This window comes from Lampetra planeri, chromosome 2 (genome assembly GCF_965212315.1).
Source record: "Lampetra planeri chromosome 2, kcLamPlan1.2.h2, whole genome shotgun sequence".
Classification (NCBI taxonomy): domain Eukaryota; kingdom Metazoa; phylum Chordata; class Hyperoartia; order Petromyzontiformes; family Petromyzontidae; genus Lampetra; species Lampetra planeri.
Window position 1 is genome coordinate 32,083,028 of NC_136108.1, and position 25,312 is coordinate 32,108,339.

The 25,312-nt window shown below is 44.3% G+C and overlaps 1 protein-coding gene across 2 annotated transcripts in view; it reads left to right on the plus strand.

The window, feature by feature from the left end:
* Window positions 1–7,577: 7,577 nt before the first annotated feature.
* LOC144731833 (protein FAM135A-like) overlaps window positions 7,578–25,312 on the plus strand; it is a 54,818-nt gene continuing 37,083 nt past the window's right edge. Inside the window, exons 1-3 of one of the 2 annotated variants that reach the window (XM_078613111.1) lie at window positions 7,578–7,657; window positions 13,411–13,639; window positions 17,262–17,341. In XM_078613111.1, coding sequence (XP_078469237.1) covers window positions 13,563–13,639; window positions 17,262–17,341 — 157 coding nt within the window. In that variant the 5' untranslated portion in view covers window positions 7,578–7,657; window positions 13,411–13,562. The remainder of the gene's footprint in view (window positions 7,658–13,410; window positions 13,640–17,261; window positions 17,342–25,312) is intronic. The other variant, XM_078613119.1, reaches the window with a different exon arrangement.

Sequence of the window (25,312 nt, forward strand, 5' to 3'; positions counted from 1 at the left end):
GGACATTGCCCAACACGTTGACTATTACGTATTTTGTATTTTAATGCAAAAGTGTTATTAACGAATGTTGTAGCAGCAGCATCACCAAATACTTTGTTGAAGATTGAGCAAAATATTTCTCAAAACGTGGAAACACCAAAAAGCTTAAAGAGCAACGTTACTGTACTTGCAAATATGACGATAAGTTTTGCCCTGATGAACTGCCCACGGATGGACTTCTATGTTGCTAATTCATTCCAAAGACTTAACTCAATGCTGGAAAGTCTCGCACAATCAACGCATGCGTACGCCTGATTGTTTTTTGTTCCTAACTTGCTTTGTTTGATTCCTTTAGAGTTAAGGCACGGAGAGAGTAGTGCTCCTCCTTAGGAATGGAGACTACCCTGATGTTTACACACATCAATAACCCACCTCTCCTCGCTCTCTCGCGTGCAGCAGGTCTGTTTGCTGGGCCGGCAGCTCGAGTGAGTGTGTGAAAGTCAACGTTTGAACGGTGAGAAGTTTTTGGAATGCCTGAGCTAAACGAGGTGAAAAAAAATATGCTGGGTAGGGGTGGAAACACACAAAGCCTATATTTGGTTTATCATCATCATCAGCAGCAGCATATACCATGGTCAATCCACTGCTGGACGAAGACCTCACGCTACTGCCATCCCTCACGGTCCTGCGACTGGAAATCTGTGAAAAAGAGTGCCATAGCGCATCTGATTCTTCCGGTATAAATACATTTGCTGATTCTGAAATAATCTACCGAGCAGCTACACACAAACTGATTTCATGGCTCCATCTCCACCCGGTGGATGTCCTCTGGAATGCGTCCCATTGCTTGGCTGACGCTCTGCCAATCTTCTTGACCCTCGGCCGCGATTCCTCCTCGCCATCACGTGTCCTGCCCACGGCCGTTCACCCATTCTGAATAGAGAATGCTTTTATTTTTTAATTTGTAAAAATATATATTTTTATTTCTTCACGTGAAGGAGACAGACGGTGTTATCTGCTTATTATGTTGTATTACTGCTCCGAACAGTTTTAACTATGTCTTTAACCTGCAGAGTAAGTTCTCTAATCCATAGGTGGGACAAAGTCATTGTTATGCAAGTCCAAGTCGAGTCGCAAGTCATCAAATTCATGACTCGAGTCTGACTCGAGTCCAAGTCACATGACTCGAGTCCACACCTCTGCTCTAATCTATGCGCTCCTCTTTCTCTCTCTCTCTCAGTGTATATCCAAGCGTGCATCTCCGTCTGCTTCTTAGCCCACGATTCAGTTGATTCGTTATTTTTCAAATTTTTAGTTGACGACTGTGATCCTGAACCACGTGCCATAGCAGGTGATACACAATGGATTAAATCCACCTTGGGCTGTTGCTTTTCATTCACAAGATCAGATTTCCCAAAGCACTCACTTGTATCATATGTTCTGCTACGTAATTAAATGTCATAATAATGACATGAATTATGATGGGGTTTAAAAAAATGTATTCTTTAGGATTGAAAAGTTGGAGCCATTTCAAATGAATCGTGTCAGCCTTCTGTGTTTATTACTCCCATCTTTTTGGTGTCGCTATTTATTGTTACGTCTGTCAATTTAACGTTTATTTGTTACCGAACCTACCCAGCTAGTTTCGGTAACAACGGCCCGTAGAAGCCACTCACAGCAGAGTTATCGTTGGGGATTGGTGAGTAGCCCAGCCAGCAGCCAGCCAGGAAACTCGAGGCATAAATTATGTTTAATAGGAGTATGATAGCAGGATGATGTCTCGCCATAGCGCTTGCATATCACTTCAGTTATATCTCGCGCAAATGCGTGGGCAGTGCTAGTTTATTTATATTCTCCACAACGGCGCTAATTTTTAAATCCTTTATATTAAGTTAACTTGCTTGCTGGCTTAGTACCGTGCAAATCTTTCGGTCGTTTTTTAACCCACTTCCCGTGATCCAATCTAGCTGACATTTTCCACACAGACTCGTTGTGCGTGACAATTAATGTTCGTGAAAATTTTGTTCCAAAATTTTACACTTTTTAGGACAAAAAAAATTATATTTAATTACCAATTGCTTAATGCTGCCATGCAATCATCTGACCCATAGGTGGCAGCCATCTCAAGCCAAAGGACGAGAGGACTCTAGCCGCCACGCAAATAAAGGATTTATAGTGAAAAACTTTGTTTTTACGGGTTATACTTGTTATTAAACTGAGTTGTCTATTACGGCGTCGTTTTGCAACTGACTGGGACTCCGTGTCGCAAAGAGAGGGTCCTTGTCTGTGAGATGTGGCACTTCACCAGAACTGCTTCAAGCAAGCCTGACTCTGCCGATGAGACACTCTGCGTCGAAACCGGCCCAGAGTTTTGCTCGTCTTGAATCAATGCTGCTGAAGTTATGCTCTCCCACAAGGTCATGAGACCCGATGGGTTATATAAGAATCACTTTTTTATTGTTTTGTGTCTGGATAGATAGATATTTGAAGGAGACATAATGTCTGCTTATTTATTTTGATATTTGTATTCTCCACAATGACGCTAATTATTCATTGTTGTCAGATATCAGAAGCGGAACTGAGCCTGGATATTGCTTAAGGGGCCGTCCATAAATGACGTCACGCACCTAGGGGGGGGGGGGTCAGACATTTGTGACGATGTATAACGAGGGGGTGGGGGGTTGAGAAATGTGACGTCACATCAAAATGCGCAACTTTAAATAAATATAGAATTGTTATAACAACACTAATTGTTATAACAACACTCCTACAACATCAGAGTGCAGCGCCACATTAAACACGCACTACAATGACAATAGTTTAAAGCGATTTTAAGAATGTTTTATTTTCTAAATAGAAATATGGTTTCGGGGAGGGGGGGGGGGCAAAGCTTTGTGACGTCATATTTTAGGGGGGTGGTCTGACTTTTTGTGACGCCGTGTGACGGGGGGGGTCAAAAATCGTCCAAAATCGCGTGACGTCATTTATGGGCGTCCACTAAGCGCGCAAACGTGTGTAGTGTGCGCGTGCTTGCCCTGCAGAGGGCAGTGCAGCTAAACCCATTGTTCTGTATGACCCACACCTTCACCAACGCGATGAAGTATGACTCGCGTGGTGAAGTATGTTCAAAAATCCCTTCGGGCCCCGCAAGGCATGGGGGGGAACCCCTCATCCAGCAGCGGATTACCAAACGAGCCGGCGTGTGTACGTGCCCAGCAACAACAACAAACAACATGCAATCAAATCTTGATTTGAAGCTTTCGTGACTGCAGGAATCCATACTCTTTGGTTCTTTCGGTAAAGTCACGTAGTTAGAAAATTTAATAAATCACGACGTTTCGGGCGCAACACAAGCGTCCATCATCAGGTGCTGACGCAGCAGACCATGCTTTAGCCCACCTGTTGCGCCCGAAACGTCGTGATTTATTGTATTTTATACGTACGTGACTTTACCGAAAGAAGCAAAGAGTATGTAATTACAATTCCTGAACATTTTCAAGAGGCTCTGGCTTCTCGTGTGAGGTTCACCCAACTGCTTGCTGTTGTCAATTCCAGTGTTCTACATTGCAAGTCTCGCGGCCCACTGCGGCCTCTGGTGGCCTCTAGTGCGGCCCCCCGACACAATACACAGCACGTGACAACACCGCCCCAACATCATCATCATCATCGTGCCGCTGTCAAACCCCCCAGTGGTTTCAAATGTGTGGCGGCCCTCACACTGGTGATATCTTATAGGCGAAAGTGGGCCCCCTCCCCTCTGAAGATGAGTGAATAAGGGGCCATTCATAAATGACGTAACGCGATTTTGGACGATTTTTGACCCCCCCCACTCGTCACACGGTGTCACAAAAAGTCAGACCACCCCCCTCAAATATGACGTCAAAAAGCTCTGCCCCCCCCAAACCCATATTTCCATTTTGAAAATAAAACATGCTTCAAATCGCTTTAAACTATTGTCATTGTAGTGCGTATTTAATGTGGCGCTGCACTCTGATGTTGTAGGTGAAAACATTTATTGAATAGTCTATTTAATTAAGTAGAACGTGTTGTCTATATTTATTTAAAGTTGCGCATTTTGATGTGACGTCACATTTCTCAACCCCCCCAACCCTTGTCACACGGCGTCACAAATGTCTGACCCCCCCCCTAGGTGCGTGACGTCATTTATGGATGGCCCCTAACGCCGCTGTAAGTGGACATTCAAGGCGCTTGTCATTTAAGTAGCGGTCGGCGCATGTCCTCCCCCCCGCACCTCTGACTAGCACAGTTGGCTACGTACGGTGAGAAAGAAGTTCAACAAAGACGAAGATCTCTCGTATAGCCTTAACAAACTGTTGGGGCAAGTGTTATTAGGGTGTTTGCACTTATGATGGTCGGCATGGTACACGAGGGGGGTGGGTGGCCAGCACCACCCCCGGCCGCCTTTGTCTCCCCAGTGGCGATGTTTACCACACCGCACCAGGTGCTCATTTGAGGCTAAGTCGACCTAGGGGATGCCAAGGACCGGTTCAGATAATCGTCACTGGTTTTGGCCGTGAACTGGAATCGAACTTGGGTCGCCGGGTTCGTAGCGCAGCGCGCAAACCGCCACACTGCGTGTATTTTGAAGTTACTACATTCATGTGCATACAATTAGACTGGAGTTTGATTTCAAATTAACCAGCTACAGTAATTAGTGGTAAAAATCGATTGCCGCTGCCTTAGGTTAATTGAGTAACGTCAAGGCGCTGACACACTTCTCTTTCAACTTTAATTCGAAATTGTCTCTCCACAAGTCTTATAAATTACTTCAAAGCGTGCCGGCATGTAGACAAATAGTTAAATATAGAAATTGCAGGGGGCTTCACACGAAAGTCTAATCCGGGCACAAACTCGTTTTGTCAGGCAGAAGTCATCTTCGACTTGGTGTCTCACTGTGCCCCCTGCTGCTCAAATATCGGTCAGGCAATGTTATGATTCAATTAATTTGGTGACACTGCTACTGCTGCTGCTACGTTGACAGTGGGTGCCCTCCACGCATGCTCAACTAACAAAAACAAAGTCAACACATTCGTCAATACCAGCTGTGGCCGAAAAAAAAATTTATTGTAAAATAGACCACGTTTAGGGCAATGATTTTTCGTCGCAGATTTTTTGTTTATTTTGAAGTAGTATTGTTGACGAATGTGTTGAGTTTAAAGTTACGTGTATACAATGACTAATGTAACAACATTTATATTAACATAACTGTTAAGGCAAATTACATGTCAATTAACTGGTTAATGAAGGCCTTCTCACGGCAAATCGGTCACAGGGGGGTTGTTAGACCATACTTCACCACGTTGGTCAGTGCGGGTTTATGAATGAGAAGAGGAGCCCACGACTGGTTCAGATATCACATGGAATTGGCACAAACATCCATATGTAGCAGGACCTTCCCGAGGAGTAGTCTTGGGATTCAGCGAGGCTCTCCTGGGTAAATCAATTAAAAGTGGCGGCGGTCTTTTGTTTACAGCAGTGGTGGAACTTCTACTTTATGACGATCCGGGGCGAATCTATCCCAAGGACTACCAATCTTGACCTTCCCACAAACTGGTTACTCATTGTATCGACCCCGGAGGGACAAAAGGTTGAGTCAACAACCTCCCCCTCCACCCAACCAGGATTTGAACTCGCAACTTTCCGATGACGAGCCGCTCAGCCCACCGCTAAGCCACCTGACCGGTCCCCTCGGTAAATAAATGACATCATGATTACGATCGACAGGTGACCGTCATCACGCATTTGAATCCAACTGCGAGTCTTGAGTCACCCTGTCGGACTGAGAGTGCAGACGTAGAGATGCATCTATTCCGCGTGGCACACAAGGTGTGACCAAAGTCATTTGCGGATGTCAGATGTTCACCCCACCCTGCACCATGGGCCACTCCGCCCACCTCTGTAATCCCCCCGGTGGAATATTGACGTGTGCACACGGGGAAATGTAAATCCACTGCTGGATGAAAGTTTCCACGCGCCTTCCGTTCGTGGTCATTGGGGTTGTTGGACCAACGGCCCAAAACCCAGTAAACGTGGTACGTTGGGTCAACGTTGATCCAAAGGTTCCAACGGCATGCCAATGTTGGCCCAACCTTGCATACTCACTTTAAATGTGCCTAAAGAAGAACATATTCATCATGGCATTTGGCGTGCTATAGACCTATGGATCAGAAAACATAGACTAACTGGATACATAGGACAGTTGCTGAAGGCAAGCCGAGATCAAAATGAAATTGAGAGGCAGACGAGAGCAACTTAAAGTGCTTTCAATATACATTTTATAATGAAAAACAAAATATAAAGGCGTATTAAAGGGAAAAATTTATTAAAATATTACCTTCCACGACACGGGTTGAAAATAAGGACTTTGACAAAAAAACAGGGAACAAAATATGGAAAGTGCACAAAGAATCGTCGATAAAGGTATGCTGGGAGGTTGTGTGTTCGATCCCGACCCTGACACCTGTGCATTTGGAGTTTGCGTGTCTCTCTCCCCTTGGATTTTTCTTCGGGTCCTCCGCTTTTTCTCTCCATATTTAGAATCGACATCACGCGTTGAGAGTATTTGGCCGCTGTAAATGTCTCGGTGATGAGCCACTTCGTTGAGCTATCATTAGTGGCAAGGTCGCTACTGAAAAAGGAGCTATACAGCTCAGTGGTGCCTTACCTGGTAAAATAAAATAAACATTGTTTAGCTTATAGTATTACTCTGAGAAACGAAAAGCGTGGATTACACGCACAAATTAGATGCATTTATATTGACAGCTCACTATAAGGGAGGATGGTGGATAGACCAGACTGGTAACGAGATGGCAGCCAAAAGAGGGAACACCCAAGAGGACGTCCACTGCCGAGATGGATGGATGAGATGAGCTCATGTACAGCAGCAAAATGGATTGTGGCATCATGTGATTCTTTAGGGGTTGGCAACGTGGAGATACTTGCAACCAGCATTGGATAGAACATGGTTAGCGATGATGATGATTGATAAATCACATAATACGACAATATATCTTTAATGTTTTCTTTCATTTGTAATTGCACTACGATCAGTCTAAACATAATCTGCCCGAGCCGACTTATGTAACAGATAATTTATTAGTTAACATTGATTTATTTTTGTGTAATATTTTATATTTTTTATTGATACACAGTTGTTTTTGCGCTGATTTATTTTGCTTCCTTGCTGCATTTTATTTAGGGTTTTTTTTGGTAACCCATCAGCTCACTGTTGATGATGAGACTCAACCTTGCTCTCTCAAAATCTGAATATGGTTAAACTTAATCTGGTTGTTATTTGCACTCATATCATGTGTTCGTACTATTTATTGTTGTAAAGTTCTTACCCGCCCCTACTGGACATTTGTGAAAAGGAGCTTTATAGCTAATCGGATTCTTCCAATAAAAATAAATATTCTGATTCTAAAACCAGTATTTGATTAGATGATTGACAGCTGTCACGTAGCCGAATCCCCCCGCCCCACCCTGGAGAAGGAGCGGCTGGTGGGGGGGGGCGGTAGTTTCGATGACATCACTGCCATGCCGCCTTCCCATTGGTCGAGGCGTGGCCACGCTAACTTGAATGGGGCAGCAGCAGACGCGGCTTGTGGCCGCCGCGTCTCAGCGTCGTCTGCGCGCTCTCTCCTCCTCTGCGTCCTGGGTGAGTCCGCGGCGTCCGAGGTTCTCTCGCTCGCTCCCTCTCTTTCTCTCTGTGCCGTCGAAGAACCACCAGGTAGCGCGTGGGGTCTCTTCCGTTGTGTTTATTTAACAACAAAAATATGGTGTTGCTGCGTTCAGGATTATTGCCCCCCCCCCCCCACCGGTGTCGACTATATGGTCAGGCCGGTCATCGGTGCGGCTTGGTCGGTTGGTGACACTAGTTAAGACCGGTGTAGGCCGCATCTACGGGGTGTTGTTATCGAGTCGGTTGTAGAATTTGCAATTAATACCATGCGATTTAACGTTTTTTTAAATATATATCGCGAGAGATGGCGACGGATTGGAGATGCCTTCATCCAGCAGCGGATTAGCGATGGCTGATGGTGGTGGTGACGATTTAATGTGTAAAGTGTTAAGGCGACTGACTGTTCGATGCAAAGCGGTGTTGTGCGATTCGCGTACTCACTGCAGGTGTCGTCTGGCTCTGTGAGCCTCGGACGGTGATGCTGCAGTGACGAAATTCCTCAGGATTTTAAGTGTGTCGTTGTTGGCTTATTCTGGGGTTTTTTTTTCAACCTGGACTTAACATTGAACCTCAGTATTTTAAATGTGCCCTAGTCCGACTTACGTGAGCCCCGTGTTATTAGCGCTTTACCAAAATAATCCTAATTGTGCCTAAATCTGGGCTGTGGGGACTTGGATATGAACAACGCAGAACCCTTAATGATCCTCAGAGACAACAAGCCTCTTATATTCCTACCGAAAGCTTTAACATTCTACATGTCGCCTTATCCTGACTGTCTGAGCTTTGTGCATTTACGCCAAACTCCATGAATCCCAAAGGAGTCTAATCAATTCGATATTAGAGCTAATATCAGTGATTAACATGTCAGTGAGATTTTATTTGTCTTCAAATACAAATTAAGAGGTTGATGCAAAAAACTATAACGCTGGTATTCGTTTCTGTCTTTGTCTGTAATCGGCAGGAAAAAACACGTACACAACACCTCAAGTGATGTTCTTATGTCCTTTACGTAATGCACTCAATGACGAATGGGTTTTACAATATGCCACTGTTTATATTTTCAATTAACAAATAGCATCAATTCACGCAGATATTTACGTTTTATAAAGGAAAATCCTGTTTTGGAATGATTGGCCAGTTCTATTTTAATGACTGTTTTGTTAAAAGTAGAATCTCAACGTGATTTATAAGAAAACCGATCATTTAATGACACATCTGATGGAAACAAATGGCACAATAAAATGTTCTGAGATCATAATTTTCCCCTTTTTTCAGGAGCACGTTATGTAATTACGCGCACAGGTATGTCATACACAGTGATGTTATTGATGAATGCCCAGGTACATCCTTCCCCACTGTACAGGAGTCTCATGAGGATCATTTCGTTTCACAACTGTCACGCGAGACTGCTGAAAGGAACCAAAAAAAAAAACTTCCTAGGCTGTTTATCAGAGGTCGCAAACGGGTTTTGATTCCTTACCCATACCCGTACCCGGCCGCACCAGGGTCGCAAACGGGTACCCATACCCGGCCGCGTACGGGTACCCGTTCCCTACCCGTACCCTACCCGAAATGAGTGACAAACGGTTACTCACCGGTGACTCACGGCCTACCCGTACCCATACCCGGCCGTACCAGGGTCGCAAACGGGTACCCGTACCCGGCCAGGTATCGGGTAGGGTACGGGTATCGGGTACCCGGTTGCGACCTCTGCTGTTTATGCCTGTACACGTGCCGGTGTGTTAGGTGGATCAATAGTAACATCGCAGCACTGTGAGAAGTGGGTATCAGCTTTGGGGGTTCTTCATCCAGCAGCAGATTGACCATGGCTGAAGCTTTATTGTTAATTAGATTAAGCATTTTAAGTTATGGGTCGTGGCACTTTATTGACGTCACTCATTGACATATTAAGGAGTGTGGCATGCCCTAGAGTAGTTATTAGAGTGTTCCTGACCTTTTCCCCGAAAGCTAAAAACCAGTTTCAGGTAAGCACACAACGCCAAGGTGGTCATCTACAAAATAATATGCTTGTGTATTAAACGTGCCAACATGGTTTGTTGGAAGGAACTGACACTTTTTAAGTATCTTAATGTCGGGGGGGAAATGTATGTCTCCGGCCTAATTGGCGTGATTAATATCAACGCCAGTGTGTTATCGCAGAAGTGTCATTATGATCTTCCTTGCGATTCAGCTCTCTTGGAGTTTACTGATCACAATACTTTTCATGTTTGGCGTCGCTGTGCTGTCATTAGCAGCACACGTTTGAATGTAAAACCACCAGCTGATGAAATTTTAGCGCCGCGAGGCAAATGACGTCTGCCCGCGTTAAAGATAGCTTCATAAATGCATGTTCCAGCACAAGTTTTTGGGACTAATTAATTCACCATCACCATCAAGTTAAATGTAACGTATGTGTACTGTGCATGCAAAAAGTCTTACGTGTCATTCCACTGCTTTTGTAGCAGTTTTTTTTTGTAAAAATATGCCCCTAACCTGTTGACATGTAAAATGAATGCACAGTTGTGTTGATGTGTAATTAATTGTTGATCTAGGCTTTCGTATAGAGTACACATTGTTGACAGTATTGTGAACAATGACATTAGATTATGCATCCAACTGCATTTCTGCACCAATGTATTTTTAACAGCATTTGTTTAATAATCAAACTACGCTTAATTTGTTAGATTATTTTTTGGTATTGAAATACACGCGCATGTCAGTTAATATATTCATTATTTATTACTCACAGTCCAACAACAGAGCACAACTCGGTTTTCAAGCCAGCAACCTGCATTTGAATTCTGACAACAGCTAACATCAGTGACAAGTGATATCTGAACCATTCCCAGACCTTGTTCACCGACCAGCATGGTAAAAATATGTTTCAACAACTACAACCCTGGTCTACATATCCCTTCATGGGCTTGCGCCACCATGTCTTGCCACGCTTGTATTTTTCTACGTGCCCTCTGACCCTCTACGTTCTCAATTTTTGCTGTCTCTCTCTGTTACTCCTCCTCCTCCTTGCGCTCAATCCACGCTTTCGCTCTTTCTCTCTTTCGATTTAAAGCTTTCGTGACTGCAGGGATTCATCTTCTTGGTTCTTTCGGTAAAGACCGTCTCCCCGACAGACCTGGTCTTCATCTGAGGACGGCTGCTTGCGTTGTGGCCGAAACGTCGTGAGAATTATTTTATTATGTTTAATTTTTATTATTTTACTACTTCCCTTCTACGTGACTTTACCGAAAGAACCAAGAAGATCTTTCTCTCTTGCCCCCCCCCCCCCCCCCATTTCACTGGAACAAACTTCCCCCTGCATTAAGCAGTCACCTTCGCTCACTAGTTTCCACTCCGCACTCAAAACTCACTGATTATACTCTCTGGTTCTTTCGGTAAAGCCAGGTAAAGACGGACGCTTGTGTTGCGCCCGAAAAGTCGTGTTTTCTTTTGTTATTTTGTCTACCTACGTGACTTTACCGAAAGAACCAGAGAGAATGGATTCCTGCAGTCACGAAGCTTCAAATCAAGACTGAACTCACTCATTGTTCCCGAGCTCACCGCACCACCCCTTAATCCCCCCCCCCCCTAATAACCACCATCGTTACTGTACCCTCTTCATATTCTCATTATATGGCTTTCATTCTTTCCCCATTCATTCAATCCATTCATCATCATTTATTGTCATCAATTTCGCTTTTACTGAATTCATGCATCACAGATTTGCCCGTTGCTTCCTCTCATTTATTTCATTCACCTCATCTCCACCATTACATTCGTGTGTACCATTGTTATTTTTTTGTAAAGCGCCGTGTAGTTAAGGCGCTAAATAAATTACTTTCATATAAGAAACGGCCGTGGGATGGCCATCATCCAACGTGTATTTACAAAGAGCTGAATTTTCTTTTTTATTATACGATCCACGTTCAAGTAAGACAGCTGGTGGAGAGTGAGCGAGTAGACTGTACATCTTCATGAAAGTGGAGAGTCAATTAGAAGTGATTGTGCTTTCAAAGGTAGACATTCATTCACCGGCATATGCAAGCTTCCTTTGCTATTCATCCAGCTTCTCACTGACAGCACCAAGTTAATTACCACATTGCCTAGGATGGATCTCAAGGACATCTACATCATTATTCAGCATGGATTTATAATTTGCTTGCACCGGTTAGGATTATAGTCACGTTGCTCGAGGATTAGCCTTAACAATTCGTATTATCACGGTGTAAATGCACGGGAGTATTTAATTCGCACCTTAATCTTACCACTTATTAGGGTCGTTGCGAGTAAGCGGTTTGTTTAGGCAGGTTATGCCGGGTCATGGTCAGAAATAGGAATTATCTATTACTGTACTGGCAACCCTCATCCATTCACGGTAAGCCTCGGAAGGCCCCTTGGTGAATAGAAGTAAGATGACACTTATTTGAGAACAGCTGATGGATGGTTGTGCTATACAAAACGCATTTACATGCACGCAGGCATTCGAACCGCAAGACTCTTGCAAGCTCACAACCGTGTACACAATTTGTACCTTTTTTTTAACGCAAAAACACGTGTCATTGAAATTATAAATGCAAACGTATGACTCGCTGCTTTTTTTTTATTTTGCGCATTTCGGCTGTATGTTATTACACAATGGCATGCGACTGTGCAGAGAAAACCATTATAAGCAGGTGGATTTTTGATTAGACGATGTTTTAATAAATTATGCTTGCCGTAATTGCGTTCTGGTGGAGCAAGTATGACCGCATCATCAATACTGGCCACCAGCATGTCATTTCATAATGAATCTGCGTGGCAGGGGTGAAACTATTCATACCACACCCCTTCCACATTGATTCAATGAAGTGTCGTGATTTGGTGTCCAGGTTACCATTCGAGATGCAACAGTCTCATCTGTATTGTTTGACTTGTTTTCTTGTTTTTTTTAGCCTATAAGCACATTAGCATTTAATTTGCATATAATTTGCAAGAATCATAGAATGGTATGTCTATATAAATCATGTATACATGTAGTGGTTGGTGCGTTACTGATATTGTGCGGAGCAGGGGGCAGTTCGGCAAATTCTATGGTTGTACTGTACTTCTAAACATCTACGCCTCTGTTGCCCATCTTCACCAACCCGTGCTGCCCAGCATGATGAAGCGTGGTCCAATAACCCCCATAACCTGTCTGCAAAGGGGATGCCTTTATCCAGCAGTGGATTGACAGAGCAGAGAATGTTTATTATCATTGCCATGAACCATATACAAGTAAGGCAGCTGGTGCAACGAGCGAGCGAGTTGAAGCAACATGTCTTAATTAAAGGGCTGTAGTAATAATAATATGGACATCTGATATTCGTGCCATTCTTATAACACAAAGGCTATAACCACAAAGGCTGTGTAAACTTTACAGAACGTTTCCAACTCCGTTCCTCTGCATAACTGGCTGACAGAGACAAATCCTTGGCAGTTATACTCTGTGTACATACCGTGAGTATAACTATCGATGTTAATAGACGAATCATTACATTCTCAATCTTGATTTGAAGCTTTCGTGACCGCAGGAATCCATACTCTTTAGTTCTTTCGGTAAAGTGACGTAGGCAGAAAATAAAATAAAACCAAAAATAATATATCACGACGTTTCGATCGCAACACAGGCGGTCGTCCTGAGGCGGAAAAAATATATAATCCAGCAGTGGAACTGCTGAACATTCTCGCGGCTTGGCGCTTTTCTCTTCCCCCAGAACCCCCTCGCAGTAGCTTTCTTCGTTCTGATGCAGATGGCCCTGTCTAAGCAGTGGCTGAGGATCGCGGAGCGTGGCAGTGGGATGATGATGGCAACGTGAAGCGGAGAGGGGCGGCGAAGGTGGTCTCGAGAGACGGCGGGGGGAACGTAATGGCGGAGGCGCAGGCCACCGTCGAGTTCTCCGTGGAGCTTCACAAGTTCCACAACGTGGACCTCTTCCAGCGAGGGTACGTCGTCGTGGAGACCACTCGATGATGCGTTCAGGGCTGCTCCGCTGCCGTCGGGTCCCGTGGTCACGATGGACAGGCCTCCTTGTCGGTTTTGCCGCATTCAATAAATTTCACCTTTTTTCTTTTAGACCTGCTTCAAGTGTTACCTTCATCATAATAATCTTAATCGGCCGTCATCTATTGCCTGCGGAATGAAGACTTCCCCAATCCATCACCACCACCCCTCATGCTTATACGATTCATCATCTCACTCTTGCGAATAAACTGACCAGAAATTTAGCTCACAAACAAGCATACATTTAAACACGTAAACATTAATGACCGGCTAAGCACGGGGAGGCTGTCCATAAGTTAAATGACAAAAGGGCTCTCTACATGTGTTGGAACAATTGCTGTTCAAGAGCACCTTTAAGGCCGGCACGGCACATGAGGCGGATGGGTGGTCAACACCACGCCTGGCCGCCTTTGTCTCCATAGTGGGTGTGTTTACACACCGCACCAGGTTCTCGTTTGAAGCCGAGTTGACGTAGGGGAGGCCCAGGACCTGTTAGGATATCCCTCACCGATGTTGGCCATGAGCGGGAATTGAACTCGGTGACTTGGATTGTAGTGCAGCTCAGCGCTACCTGGTACTCCACAACCAGCCGCATGCATCATCTTTAGCCATTGTCCACTTTTGGTTGAAGGCCTCTCCCCATACAGTCACCATCTGTCACGGTCCTATCGTGCCATAATCCATCTTAGTCCTGCACATGAGCTGATCGCTTCGCTCCATCTCTGTGGTGTGTTCTCTCCTTTGGTTTCCATTTTGTCATCAGCCTCGTCCATCGGCCGTCATCCCGCACCTCCGATAAGCACGGTTAGCTACGTAGTGTGCGAAAGACGTCCAACATACATACAGTCCTTCTCGCGATGCATTCTGCCCAAGCATACTTTTCTACTCTTAGTCTCTGAGTGCAATTCCAAGCATGCACCTCTCCATCTGTCAATGTGTCTTGTGTTGCCTCCCTGCGCGATGTTATGCGAGACGCATGCTACTGGTCTTGTTTTTACGTATCGTGTTGCATTTCATATCAGCCTTGTGTATCTCTTCCTTGCTAGACTGTAAACAAAACGTAATGTGTGTATTTTTTTTAAACAGCTTCGAGCTGTCAGATTCACTTTTACGAGCAGGTGCAAAATACAACCAAGTGTCTGCATGTAACTTACAGCTCTGCTTTGAAACCTTCATTAAAACTAAACAATTTAATGATAATCCTATCTTGCTGTTTTTATTCTTGCAAGTTTTTTTCGGCTCGTCGAGTAATAATTTAAAAAAAAGGCTATGATTGAGTGTTTACCCCCCTCCCTCCCCCCCCTCTGGAAATACTGTCCATTAGTATGTCACTCGGTACACACTCAAATCTGCAGCCTCAAAAACAGAAATAGACCATTAATAATCCGCACAAGCCTGCTGTACGGATTAGCCTCGTGCAAACTATTGAAGTGCTGCTGTGATGGACAGGTTTAAGCATGGTGACACCTTAGAGTCACTTTCTCCCCCCTGCTTCTCATCGATTCCGAACTGGCAGCTGCCACCACCGCTGCTGCGGTGTAGTCACGGTCCAAACGGCAGAGCTAGCGGTGTTGACGCTGACTCGCACGCACACGGCACAATGCGGACGTTCGGTGAAGGTTGCCGTTGCAGGACTTTGCACACGCAAATTTGTATAACCTGCATTGGTGGGTTTGGGCTAAGCATTGCATGCACCGCCGAATGTTTTTTTTACATTTTAAATGAGTTCCGTTGCGATTGTTATTTCTTGTCAGGACAACCCTTGTGTACGCCTGTTTTTTGTTTTGCTTCTCCGAAGCTTGTTGCGTCGTTGCAGACATAGCACAAGCACACCGCTCACAGCAATGCTTTGGTGGCGCTGTGTCGAGCATGCTCTAGCATGTTTTGCACTTTTTTTTTTCTTCTGTCGTAAATGTGTTTCGTTTCAAACCATATTTCCTAACTAAGAACGCCTTTGTTAGATTGTGCGTCTCATTAGTTTCGTTTTGTGGTTTGGACTCGTGTAATTATTCTGCAGAAGCTGGAAATGCAGGAGTGGTGCATTGGATACATTGAGTGCTTTTCACGTGCGTGCAAGTGTTGGCTGCTGGTTCGTCAAGGTTAACGGACGTCCTTCTGAAAAGGAAGATTCTGAATGCTTTACATTTAAACCCCTTACAGGCTGACGTACCAGGAACGTACATTCTTTTAAAATGATTTTTTCCCCATAGTCGGTCAACGAAGCAAATAATTATTTAATTGTATATCAATACAGAGGGTTCATATTCGTTCTGGATGTAAGTATTTACCCTGCCCGCTATTCGATGTATATAGTACTGTACAACGTTGGATACCCAATGGTCACATTCTCACCCTGATCAATTAACCACCCGTAGCCAGTGCAAAATATTTGTTCCGTTGAATAACCGTAATGTTCCATTTTTATTGATAAATGTGATCTGCTCTTTTGTACATTTGCTTGGTACTAAAGCACGGCCAAACTTTTCCCCCCATGTTTAAAGCGGTTCGTACGTTATTTTTCTTCCAGTATACGATTTGTGCGCAGAGGTGTAACTGTCATCTTATAAAGATGTAATTTTCACACCTTCGCCTGGTACCTCAGTCCCCAGCGAGTCACGTAAGCGAGATTGTCCTGGGTATGTAATCTGCGATGACTGTGGGGTTTCTGACTACCAATCACAAACACATGTGTGCTTTACTGAGTGTTATTTAAGCCAGATCTCAACGGGCTGCCACCTGCTTATAGAGTGCTCCTACTAAATATAAACTTAAAATCGGCGCATTTCATGGTTTGATGCGTTTATCGCTCGCATCATTTAACTTGTTTGATCGATATTTAATACCGATGATCAAGAACGTCTAAATATGTATGTATGTTGAACTTCTTTCACCCTGCACATAGCCAACCGTGCTAATCGGAGGTGCGATAAATGCATATTCATTATAACATGCCCAAGACGGACGTTCTCCGTGGAGATGGAGTGATGGAATCGGCTTGCGTGCATTTGTTAGACGGATTGAGGCATCGCAGGACCGTGACCGATTGCCCATCACTGCATTGATCATGACTCATTGTTCATTACTCATGAATATAAAACTGTCAAGGAAATGTATTCAAATTTGTAAATTATTTTCTGGCTAAGATCGCCTGAATGAAATTCCCATTGTGTGTCATACACCCTCCTCCACCTGACACAGCCATATTAATACTGTTGGCACCCAGACAAAAGTTTTAAATTATTATCGCTTCAGCGAAGTTCTGCCGGTAATTACAACCAGTATCATCACGTATTTGCCAGAATTGTGAAAATCTCCTCCTAGTCTTGGCCCTTGAAAATGCATCTGGGTTGCTGCCAAATATATACCGGTGTGCTGAATCGATCATAAATTGACGTGCTTGTTCATGCGACAACTTTTATTTATTTTTCTGTGTCGGGTGGAGGAGGGTTTACCGCACACACATATGCATTTTACTTGAGCGACCCAACCCAAAAAATCAATTACGAATCACAACATTGACCGCGGAATTGTGCGTGCTAAATTTAGACGTGTATTCCGTTGCAGGTTTTACCAGCTGCGGGCCGCTCTGAAGGTGCCTCCGCGGATTCCACACAAAGTGGAGGTCAGCTTGCCCCATAAAAATGGTACGGCAATCCCACCGGTGCACTCACATCTACGTGGTCTGCATTCGGATTGGCTGTGCCCTGCCCCGCAGCCATCCGCAACATGTATATAAGTGCCTGTCGCATGCACTGTGCTCACAGATAAAGGTTGTCTGGCAATTAGTGTTCATGGCAAGTTTCCAGTACGCAAGCAGAGGACACTCTTTCATTTTAAGCGTACTTCTGCAACTGCAACACTTACCTGCACTTTAACATCCACGTGTGCATTAATCCGGGCGCTTCTTTTCATAATGGCACCCTCTTCCTTATTGTTATTCTCTATGAGTATCCTGCTGCAGTTGAGTGCAAACAGATGGCGATGAGTTATCGGATGTTCATCGCTGCCCTAAAGGGAGATTATTCTCAATTTTGTTTTGTTTTTTAGAGAGGGAAAAAAGTCGCTTGCATTTGGTCAACGTTTACCGTGGAAACCTTATTTCCACCTCTTTTGCTCAAGGGACGTTAGCGGAGTCTTGTTTCGTGCGACAGCGAAGGGTGCTTATTGCTTTATAACCACGGATAAATTAGCAAGGAAGAAAAAAATTGAGTTATGGAGAAAAAAATCGATTTGGAAGGGGGATGAGTAATTAAATTATATATCTTTTTTTTTTCAACACATCATTGGTTTTGGTGGGTTTATTTCTTTCTAAATCTACATAATGATGATTTAACTCTATTACTAACAATATTGCACGGCTATCAGAAGAGCTGAAATGTACGGGTGCGTGCATTGCATTGCAAATCCCGGTTTGCATGAAGTTGTCCGGAAAATTGGCTCATGAGACAATGTATTGAAACCAATAAACCATCTATAATCCCATACTTATAGTGCATATTAAGATTTTTAAATGTCAGAGCCATCTGAACCTACAACAGGAACACTTTTAAAGCCTTATAATTTCAGTTGTTTCTCACATTTATCATTGCATCTTGGCAAATGACATCGGTCTTTTATAAAAAAAAATTTACATTATGTGCATTTATATTGTCTATTGGGGAGAGGCGCAATAACTCTCCGAAAGATTATCTAATATGAGCTAAGCTGGTTTTTTAAGTTGTTTTGGCCAAACTTGGAGATGTAAATAAAATATTTAAAAATACTTTTTTTTTAAAACACGCTTTAATGAAATGTACCGTACTCGTAATGGCAGAACTCCACGACTCCAGGAAGTGGCCCCGCAGCTTGCCATAGCGTAAGGGACCGTGGTGATTTACAGGCAACGTGAGTTGAGCGTGGACAATTAGACCCGTAAAAAATAATGTTTAAAAATATATATAATTTTTTTTATGATAGAATATAGTATTGTCATCAGTATGACATACGTATACCAAGTTTGCAGTCGATACGACATTTGGAAGATGGTTGAAATAGAGTTACAAGATTTGAGGATACGACAACAGACAAGTGAGTTAAATAAAAGCGTGTTAAATGTTAAATAATATTTAATTTTTATGTTTTATGATAGAATATAGTATTTTCATCAGTATGACATACCTATGCCAAATTTGCAGTTGATTCGACATTGGGAAGACAGTTGAAATTGAGTTACAATATTTGAGGGTAAGACAACAGACGGAGTGAGTTAAATAAAAGCGTGTTAAATGTAGTAGTTTTTTTTTATGATAGAATATAGTATTTTCATCAGTATGACATACCTATACCAAATTTGCAGTCCATACGACATTGGGAAGACGGTTGAAATGGAGTTCCAAGATTTGAGGATACGACAACAGACGGAGTGAGTTAAATAAAAGCGTGTAAAAATACTCGAGCACAAAGGTAAACGTGCAGCCCTTCAATTGCTTGCTCCCGCCACTGCCGCTGGACTCACTTCCACTCGAGGGAGCTCGCGAAGGAATTTTGGCCTACTCTTCCTTATGCTGGCCAACTGTCGAGGAAGGAACGGGAGTACCCACACTTTACCCCACCACAGGCGACTTGCCAATCGACTAACTGTGGTACTGCTGGGTGGACACAGTCAGCGGGATTTAACAAATAATAAAGATTAAAGAGGTTACTTAAGAAATCTTACTTAATAAGGAGTAAGCTCAGGGCTTCTTGAAAAACAAATGCAGATCTCAGATTGCTACACCCATTCCGTGACACTGGGTGCTGCTATGATGCCGGTGGTAGTGTTAGAAAAAAAAGTTACTGTGAATCTTTATCATTGAAAATATTTTTTAAGTCTTTTTCTTGAGCGCGTAACGGTGAAACGCATGGCGTAAATTGGAAGTACGTCCCTAAAAGGTGCATCTCGTAACTGCGAATTCACGCTGTGGGGGGGTGCGGGGGATGGGTGGGGGGGCGTTATGCGAGGAATGCCTGTATCTTCTTGGTTCTTTCGGTAAAGTCACGTAGAAGGGAAATAATAAAATAATAAAAATTCAGACAGCGTCTGAAATTCAGACCCTGTCTGAATTTTCCGTCAGACCTGTTCTTCACCTGAGGACGGCTGCTTGCGTTGTGGCCGAAACGTCGTGAGAATTGTATTTTATTTTTATTTTATTATTTCCCTTCTACGTGACTTTACCGAAAGAACCAAGAAGATGAATCCCTGCAGTCACGAAAGCTTTAAATCGAAAAGGATGCCTGTATTTGCAAACATTCAAAGCCATTTAGGCCTCCCTGCTACTTATTCCACATCAATAATTCAGAGACAAACGCCTGTAGCAACGTGTTACATAATCAATGCATGAGCATGAATTATCCTAACTTGGCTATGCACACCTTTATTCTAGCACGTCATGTACGTATGCAAATAGCGCAGTGATTTTTTTTGGTCGGAGTTGTACTTTGCTGCAAAGCAAGTGGCATGCCATTTTCTGCTTAAAACCGTAAAGCGATGGAAAGAAAATGCCGACAGCACACGAAACGGACTAATTTAAAAAATGTCCTTTAAATTGATGCAGCCCTGCGCAATCGTGCGTTACGTCACGACGCACTGGTCTTACACCTAAAGCGCATCGGTGCATGCACACGCGTCGTACGACGCCTTCGCCTGGGGTTATTGATGAGCCGGGGCTAGGTTGAGACTGCCCACGGCTCGCCTTCGTGCCTGGCTTTTCAATTATTGTATATGTAGTGAGTCCAACTGAGCAACAGACGTTGTCTTAGGGAGCAACACTTTTATTAACTACGAGCTTATATACCCAGCGTTGCCCGGGCCAAAAAAATATTTCAAAACTACTCTTAAAAATCTAACAGCAGTGCGTACTGATTGTGGTGGTACCTGCTATCGCTACAGTAGTACATGCTGACTTTATAGCACAAAGTACTCGTCTTACAGAGTGGCGTGGTGAGGCCTAGTCCCGTGCAGAGACTCTGGCCTCGCCTAGATTGTCCAGCCGGCCGAGGTGGCAACTTGGCAGGCTGGGCTGCTACCCCTGACCCCCCCCCCCCCCAGCCACAATCTCCCCTGCTGCTCTACAGTAATATTTATGGCCTATAGTGGTAGCATCTAGCAACTGTATATATTAGTAACTGCACGCATCGGGGTGGGGGGGGGGACATCACACAGTGAAGATATAAGCTCAGCGTTTAGTGTATTTTTAAAGCATTTTAAACACGAAAGAAAAAGTCCCCCTCCCACCGAAGGTGTGCGACTTGGCATGGGCCGTTCCCCCCCACCAAAGGTGCGTGAGTTGGTATGGTCGTGCATACGTCATAAATAAATAAATAGATAGCGCAAAAAAAACGCACTAAATCTCAAATTAAACTTATTAAAAGTTGACGGATGTGAAAAAGGAATAGTGCTTGCTCACGGCGGGGCTTATGGCGTGGTACCTGGATATTTTTAATTAACGTAAATAAAATATCCAGGTACCACGCCGTAAGCCCCGCCGTGAGAAAAAAACAAAGAGTAAACCCCACCGTTGGAGAGCCAAATCCTTCGCAAGCGCGCGAACACACACAAAGCCACAAACCGACAGACAATTTTTGACTTTTTTATATATATGAACTATTAACACAACATACTCTCGGGTGGTGACCACCCAACTAACCACGCTACGGTGGAACTAGACATGGTTCCACTATCCCGGTCCGGACTACAAGCTGGGTCCCGGACCACGTGGCTGGAGTCTTCTTCAAACTTGACGTGGATCTCCTGCCTCTCCAACAGTAAGAACCCCGAGCCCCTCCAAGGGGGGCCCCCCTTATATCGGGCCGGGCTGGGGCTGGCTCCGCATCTCGCCCCGCCCACCTTCTCGATCTCTCTCGCCCTTGCCCGAAGGCTCTCGAGAATTCTTCCCGGACCACGTGACCACCCATTGGCCCCCTCCACCGGTGGCCCCCCTCCAGTATTATCCGGTCACGTGTCTCCGGGTCAGCCAGAGTATCATGCCCCCAACGTAGCCCGAGCTCGCTGACACTCTCTCGTTCTCTCAACAGGAGCCCGCACCGCACGCTGTGCGTGGTGCCACCGTGCTTAACCGGCGCTCACCCAAGCCCCCACTAGGGCTGGTACTACACCCCGTGTCCAGGGTGTACACTCAACAGTAGACATCCCGCCGTGGCCTCGCAGGCCCGGTATCACACAGTGACATTCCCAGTCACTACATATACATTATCCCTGAAACACTGGAGGAGAAGCAGTGCGGTGTTCTTCTCAGGAAGTGGGTAGATGAGATGACTCGAGCCGTGCCTGCCATGCAAATAACGTGCCGGAGTGCTGTTCTTCTGGAATTGTAGGCAAATATAAGTGCCTTCTGTTGTCTTTTTTTGGGAAGAATAATGCTTTGTAACCACTCATGCGGTTGTGCTCATTATGGTCAAGCACCAAACACGATGGGAGAGTGGTTCATCATCATCAGACTATTTACACTGGAGGAATCCGATGAGCTATAAAGCTCTTTTTCACAGATGTCCAGTAGGGGCAGGTCAAAAGGTTACAACAACAAACAATACAAAAAGTATGGGTTAGGTAAACAAATCACTTAAATGTATGAATATAACTAAACAAAAAAATGTTCTTACCAGGTAAAGCCCACTGAGTTATTCACTTATTTTTCAAAGACAACCTGGCCACAAATTATTGCTCAGCAAAGTGGCTTATCACGTGGAAATATATAGCAGTAAAATACATAATCTAAATGCCTCTTTCTATATGTGGAGGGAAAAACTGGAGGACCCGGAGAAAAACTCAGAAGGTTAAACTACTGGTGAACTGAAGGCCTTCCCAAGCCATCGCTATCTCTCATATTCTTGCGATGTAAACACAGACAAATTAAATTGCATACTGGTCCCGATTACATTAGTCTACAATATAACTTTGGCCGGATATTCTGCGAGACATCAATTTAGTATTATCACTAGCCAAGTGGCCTCATGGGGCTATAATGCATGCGGGCGGGAAAGTGAGCGGTGGCGACTTCACCACACACGCACATCTGTACGATGACGTCACCCTCATCCCACATTATTGAGCCAGGCAACTTCTAGTATTCCGTGAATTAACTTTCTAATCTTTAACCTGTTTCGAGTTGTCTCTCCCGTATCTGGAGAATCGGTGAAACTATTCTGCATGATTAACAAAAAATAGTTTCTTCATTACAAGACAGCGATCAAATAGCTGTTTGTTTGCCAAGCTGCTGACATTTCAATCACCTCTTGAATTACCGTATTCCCTGTCCAAGACACTTCCCCCCCCTTGTTTTTTTTAAACAAAAGTTGGTGTGCGTGTGTGTGACCCAGATTTCTACAACTGTATTGCCACCAGGTACAAGTGTGGGGTGCATCTTACTTTCCGGAGCATCTTAAAATGCGGAGGATGTGCTGTCATTTGGCCACCCCTTGTTTTTTTTCTCTCAAAATAATACCTCCAGCCTTACTCTTTGGTTCTTTCGGTAAAGTCACGTAGGTGAAAATAAAAAAATATAAATAATTAAATTAAATCACGACGTTTCGGAGGCAACACAAGCTTCCATCATCAGGTGGAACAACCACAGCAAAAAACATAATTACTGTAGTGGGCAGAGAGAGCTGTTTGTGACAAGCGATTATATAGGGTAAGAGGGGGGGGAGGAGCCGTCTCACCACACTGCGTTCACTGTGTTTTTCTCATTAAGCCGGGGGGGGCGCATTGAGCAATATTGTTGTCACTGGGGTTTAGTTTTTGTGGTTTTTCGATAAACTCCCTTTAGACCTGCGTCGCAGGAGCAGCAACCCTACTTGGCATGCCGGTCGCGTGCAGCAACGTTTGGAAGGGGCGAGCGAGCGAGCCAAGCCGACGCTACGGATAATGTGATGCGGCGTGACTGGCCGGGCAGCGTCGTGGCATCCCCCCCCCCCCAACCCCTTCATTCAACAGCACCAAAGTGCACACAAACACAATCCCGGACCACCAGAGGCGTCCGTCGTGTCGGTCGTTTGAAATTTGTGGCGATCGTGTGCACGCGCTTTGTTCCCCATCCCCGTTGTTGTCACCTGGGGTCATTGCGATCGTTTTGTGACGACGCAGATTTAATTGCGTCTGGTCCACAGCACGGGTAGTGACGATTTGAAAATAAAATTCGCTGAATTAAGTGTAAATGCTTGTTTCAACGATGGCAGTGTAGATCCGTCGTGATGTCCGTTTATATTCGGTTCAAAACAAGATCCGTCCAGGTGGCGTTCTGGTTGGAAACGTGTGAAAGGTCGCGAGTTAAAATGCGGGTCAGGTGCTCGACTCATCCCTTCATCCATTTGTGGTCAATGAAAGATGTACCTCTTTGTGAGAATGTAACTGTGGTTGTCAGTGATCATTCTTTCTGGGAGTGTCTTGAGCAGCTTCCAGCACATGCAGTGAAAAGTCGGGACATTATGCCAAACAACATGCAGTATGACCCGAAACCACATCGGAGAGAGTTTTTTTATTTAATGGCCTGAAGTGGTTCCATTATGCACAGATTTAAGTTTTAATCCAGTGCACTTATCAAGTGCCACCCCTCGAATCGGACACAATCATCCACTATTGACCACACACGCTCTTCCATTTTCATGAGAACAGAAAACTTAAGTGGTAGCCATAGAAATTTCATTTGCTGCCGAAATGCAATTTAGCGTGCGAGATTTTGTGTAGGACTGTTTTTTTTGCATGGCAGGGCTAAGGTATCCTGGAGGCCAGAGGTTAACGTCGTTGTATGCGTGGTTTTTTTTGTGTTTCATCAGAATTAACAACTCAATCGTTGTTTTGTCGCCTGGTTTGTGTCACTTTGGAGGGATACGTGGTTTACCTTTTGCCAAAATTGTGCAAAATATTGTCAATGATGTTTTAAGCTCTGTCATAAAGAAGGCTGCAAAGTTGGACTCGGTTTAAATACCAGCAAAAAAAACAGAGCCCGCCAAACAATTGGAGACGTCCATCAGAGAGTCACGCAACTGGGAAAAGACAGCAGAGTAATTGTACCTAGAAGAGCCATTGAAGGCGAATTGGAGTCCAAATTTTCAAATAAAGAGGCTGACCAAAGAAGTGGCAGGCTGAGGCTGAGCCAGCGCTGCTAACGCTTGTCCAGTCGTTGGTAAACATGACTACACAACAGAGATCCTTAAAACAGAAAAAAAAAACGATTAACAGAGTTACTTTCAGAGTTAAAAAGCCATTAAATGTGAATTACTTTACACTGGTACTTTTTTTTTCTCTTTTTTTCAGGGAAAACTCCTTATCATTCTAAATGGCATAGTAATGTACCGTACTGTTAAATCGTTAATCCCATTACTCCATGTTTTCCCATGTTTAAAATAGTTTTCCTCTTCATTGTTGTCCAATGTGTGCACGGTGTTACCAATAAGTTCCTGTTGCTGTTCACTTATCTGACCTTTTCACATATGAACCTTATGGCGGTACCCCGGGGTACCATAGTACCCCGGCTCTCGCATGTCCATGAAGCAGTAATTTTTAGTCTGTTGATAGTCGGCGATGCGGCAATGGACTCATCTCGACGAGCTGTACACGATGCACTACGGTGCGTACCACG